Here is a 4469-nt window from a genome sequence, read left to right on the forward strand (position 1 = left end):
GAACGAAAAGTGAAGCCTTCCTGCTCTTCATTATGCACATGCACACACACAATTATACTCATTATTTCACTTACTAACCATACCATCCTGATCTGGTGTAAAGACAGTCCACATACGACTTGGAAAAAAAAAAAGGTATGAATTTGTTTCTTATGCTCACGTACCAACACAACCAACATCTGGATTGCCACTATAGCCTGAAGCACAGTTGCAGGAGTAAGAACCGACAGTGTTGGTACAGTCAGCATTCTGCCCACATGGACTGTCCTGACATTCGTCTATATCTGTGAAACAAAGATCAGTAGAGACATTCAAACATTTTGTCGAAGTTCACACTAATCTAGACATGCAACAAAATAAGATTTCCATATTTGTAACACTCTACCACACCTTTACTTTCTTTTCAAGTTTATCTTTCTAATCGGGGAGGGGGAGAGGGATGAACACAATTAATTAAAACAGAATGCAAAATAAAAGAAACACATTACTTATGACTTACCACTGATACCATATCCTGACCTGATGTTAAATCAGTCCAAATACAATTTAACCCCCCCCCCCAAAAAAAAAATCCCCACACAAAAACCCCCCCAAAAAACCAATAAACAAACAACAAAATAAAAAACAAACAAACAATAAAACAAACCAAAAAAAAACAAAACATTATGGCCCTTTGAGTTAATTTTTCTTTTTATATCTGAATCTTCACAGAGAGAGACCATATAACTCAACCATACTGATACAAACTTGCCTCATCTATCTTGCATTAACCCATAATCAGGGGCGTGGCGTCACTTCCAGAGAAAGTGGCGCCAAGAACAAATTTATCGCAACGAATAGTATTGCCTACTTATTACAGGCCTATAAACTGTAGACCTACTATATACGCCTGTTCTTTAATTTTAATACCGATATAGGGACACCTACTTCCATGCGAGAAGAATAGATAAGTGCTGGTACAATCTTTTATATAGATGGAGAGAGAGTTCAGCGCTCAAGATGTGCATAATCACATCACATCGTAATCCCACACAAAACAATAACTTCCAAATGATCAACAGAAAAGCACACATTCACAGTCAAGACCTCGCATGCACTATTGCCCTCTGGGCGTCTTGACATAATGACCCCATTCCCTGATTCCTTGCAGTTCTGGTTTCTAGAAAGCAGACAATAAAACATATTTTTAGACAGTTCACAACCATGCCATGTGGCCATGTCCAGGCTAACTACCACTCCATCCCCTCCCAACCATACAGGCGCCAAATCCATCTTGGCCCTTTGGCCCAACAGTACAATCTTTTAGTGTGATGGGAGTACCTGTTGTAGTATTTTTAGTTGAGTTATGTTCTTGGTGAATCTCTTTTGTCTTCCGTCAAACGTCTGGATGGGGTATTAAAGAAACTATTTTGCTATTCTTGGAAAGAAAACCCTGTTTTCAACTGATTGAACCAAATTGTTTTTGATCATTTTGAATTATTTGACCAGACGTCACACCTAAACAATGAACACCCAGATGGGTTCAGGCAGAGACACTGGTTTAGGTTGGGCCGATCTGGGTTCGGCGCCCTCGGTGAAGTCACACGTAGGGAACGAAAGACGCGGGGAGAATCTCGCGACCGGCAACGGGAGGCTTACCCGCCCTCCTCCCACTAGCCTAATTATTGACACCTTAACTAAAGACTGGAGTACTTACGAATAAGAGATTGGTTTGAAAAAAATATTGTGATATTTGTTAAGTTTTGGAACATCCTATTTTTTTGAAAATCCTTTCTCAATTTCAAAGGGTGGCGCCATGGCGCCATTTGCACTTGGAGAGCCACGCCACTGCCCATAATTCATTCTTAACCTGATGAAAACCAGTGTAGGGGTAATGATAAATCATTCTATAAAGATTCCATAAAGTACTTTTAAAAAAAATCCACGTACCAGTACAGCCACCTGTTGGATCACCGCCATAGCCTGTGGCACAGGCACAGGAGTAAGAGCCTTGGGTGTTGGTACAGGTCTCATTCTGTCCACATGGATTGTTGTCACACTCATCAATATCTGTCAAAAGAACAACAGAGACATTCCAGATTTTGTTAAAATTTGCAAGAAACAAATTACTCTTGTGCATTCATACAGAGGAGACAGCGTTGAGGCCTTGGACACGGTGGAGCCGAACGAAAAGTGAAGCCTTCCTGCTCTTCATTATGCACATGCACACACACAATTATACTCATTATTTCACTTACTAACCATACCATCCTGATCTGGTGTAAAGACAGTCCACATACCACTTGGAAAAAAAAAAGGTATGAATTTGTTTCTTATGCTCACGTACCAACACAACCAACATCTGGATTGCCACTATAGCCTGAAGCACAGTTGCAGGAGTAAGAACCGACAGTGTTGGTACAGTCAGCATTCTGCCCACATGGACTGTCCTGACATTCGTCTATATCTGTGAAACAAAGATCAGTAGAGACATTCAAACATTTTGTCGAAGTTCACACTAATCTAGACATGCAACAAAATAAGATTTCCATATTTGTAACACTCTACCACACCTTTACTTTCTTCTCAAGTTTATCTTTCTAATCGGGGAGGGGGAGAGGGATGAACACAATTAATTAAAACAGAATGCAAAATAAAAGAAACACATTACTTATGACTTACCACTGATACCATATCCTGACCTGATGTTAAATCATTCCAAATACAATTTAACCCCCCCCCCCCAAAAAAAATCCCCACACAAAAACCCCCCCAAAAAACCAATAAACAAACAACAAAATAAAAAACAAACAAACAATAAAACAAACCAAAAAAAAACAAAACATTATGGCCCTTTGAGTTAATTTTTCTTTTTATATCTGAATCTTCACAGAGAGAGACCATATAACTCAACCATACTGATACAAACTTGCCTCATCTATCTTGCATTAACCCATAATCAGGGGCGTGGCGTCACTTCCAGAGAAAGTGGCGCCAAGAACAAATTTATCGCAACGAATAGTATTGCCTACTTATTACAGGCCTATAAACTGTAGACCTACTATATACGCCTGTTCATTTAATTTTAATACCGATATAGGGACACCTACTTCCATGCGAGAAGAATAGATAAGTGCTGGTACAATCTTTTATATAGATGGAGAGAGAGTTCAGCGCTCAAGATGCCCATAATCACATCACATCGTAATCCCACACAAAAACAATAACTTCAAACTGATCAACAGAAAAGCACACATTCACAGTCAAGACCTCGCATGCACTATTGCCCTCGGGGCGTCTTGACATAATGACCCCATTCCCTGATTCCTTGCAGTTCTGGATTCTAGAAAGCAGACAATAAAACATATTTTTAGACAGTTCACAACCATGCCATGTGGCCATGTCCAGGCTAACTACCACTCCATCCCCTCCCAACCATACAGGCGCCAAATCCATCTTGGCCCTTTGGCCCAACAGTACAATCTTTTAGTGTGATGGGAGTACCTGTTGTAGTATTTTTAGTTGATTTATGTTCTTGGTGAATCTCTTTTGTCTTCCGTCAAACGTCTGGATGGGGTATTAAAGAAACTTTTTTGCTATTCTTGGAAAGAAAACCCTGTTTTCAACTGATTGAATCAAATTGTTTTTGATCATTTTGAATTATTTTGACCAGACGTCACACCTAAACAATGAACACCCAGATGGGTTCAGGCAGAGACACTGGTTTAGGTTGGGCCGATCTGGGTTCGGCGCCCTCGGTGAAGTCACACGTAGGGAACGAAAGACGTGGGGAGAATCTCGCGACCGGCAACGGGAGGCTTACCCGCCCTCCTCCCACTAGCCTAATTATTGACACCTTAACTAAAGACTGGAGTACTTACGAATAAGAGATTGGTTTGAAAAAAATATTGTGATATTTGTTAAGTTTTGGAACATCGTATTCCCTTTTTAGAAAATCTTTCTCAATTTCAAAGGGTGGCGCCATGGCGCCATTTGCACTTGGAGAGCCACGCCACTGCCCATAATTCATTCTTAACCTGGTGAAAACCAGTGTAGGTGTAATGATAAATCATTCTATAAAGATTCTATAAAGTACTTTTTTTAAAAATCCACGTACCAGTACAGCCACCTGTTGGATCACCGCCATAGCCTGTGGCACAGGCACAGGAGTAAGAGCCTTGGGTGTTGGTACAGTTCTCATTCTGTCCACATGGATTGTTGTCACACTCATCAATATCTGTCAAACAAACAACAGAGACATTCCAGATTTTGTTAAAAATTTGCAAGAAACAAATTACTCTTGTGCATTCATACAGAGGGGAGAGTCTCTGTCAGTCGCCAGTCATCATTGCAATGGACCCTGATTCCCCTCTTCGCTAGGCCTAATTTTTCTGTTTTAGAAGTATGCTTGCCGAGTTCGTATTTTCCGGGACCTTCCGTACAAAATACAGATGGCCCGGGACAGTGGGCAGCTATGCTGCTGCCACAGC

General features: G+C 40.7%; 1 protein-coding gene across 1 annotated transcript in view; it reads right to left on the minus strand.

The window, feature by feature from the left end:
- The window catches only part of LOC101849279, a gene marked incomplete in the record, with an annotated part of 263881 nt that overhangs the window by 22343 nt on the left and 237069 nt on the right, over positions 1 to 4469 (minus strand). Inside the window, 4 exon segments of the mRNA XM_013079452.2 lie at positions 165 to 284; positions 1930 to 2049; positions 2327 to 2446; positions 4097 to 4216. Of these exon segments, the coding sequence (XP_012934906.2) occupies positions 165 to 284; positions 1930 to 2049; positions 2327 to 2446; positions 4097 to 4216 (480 nt within the window).

The sequence above is a fragment of the Aplysia californica genome, unplaced genomic scaffold (assembly GCF_000002075.1).
Source record: "Aplysia californica isolate F4 #8 unplaced genomic scaffold, AplCal3.0 scaffold00052, whole genome shotgun sequence".
NCBI lineage: Eukaryota > Metazoa > Mollusca > Gastropoda > Aplysiida > Aplysiidae > Aplysia > Aplysia californica.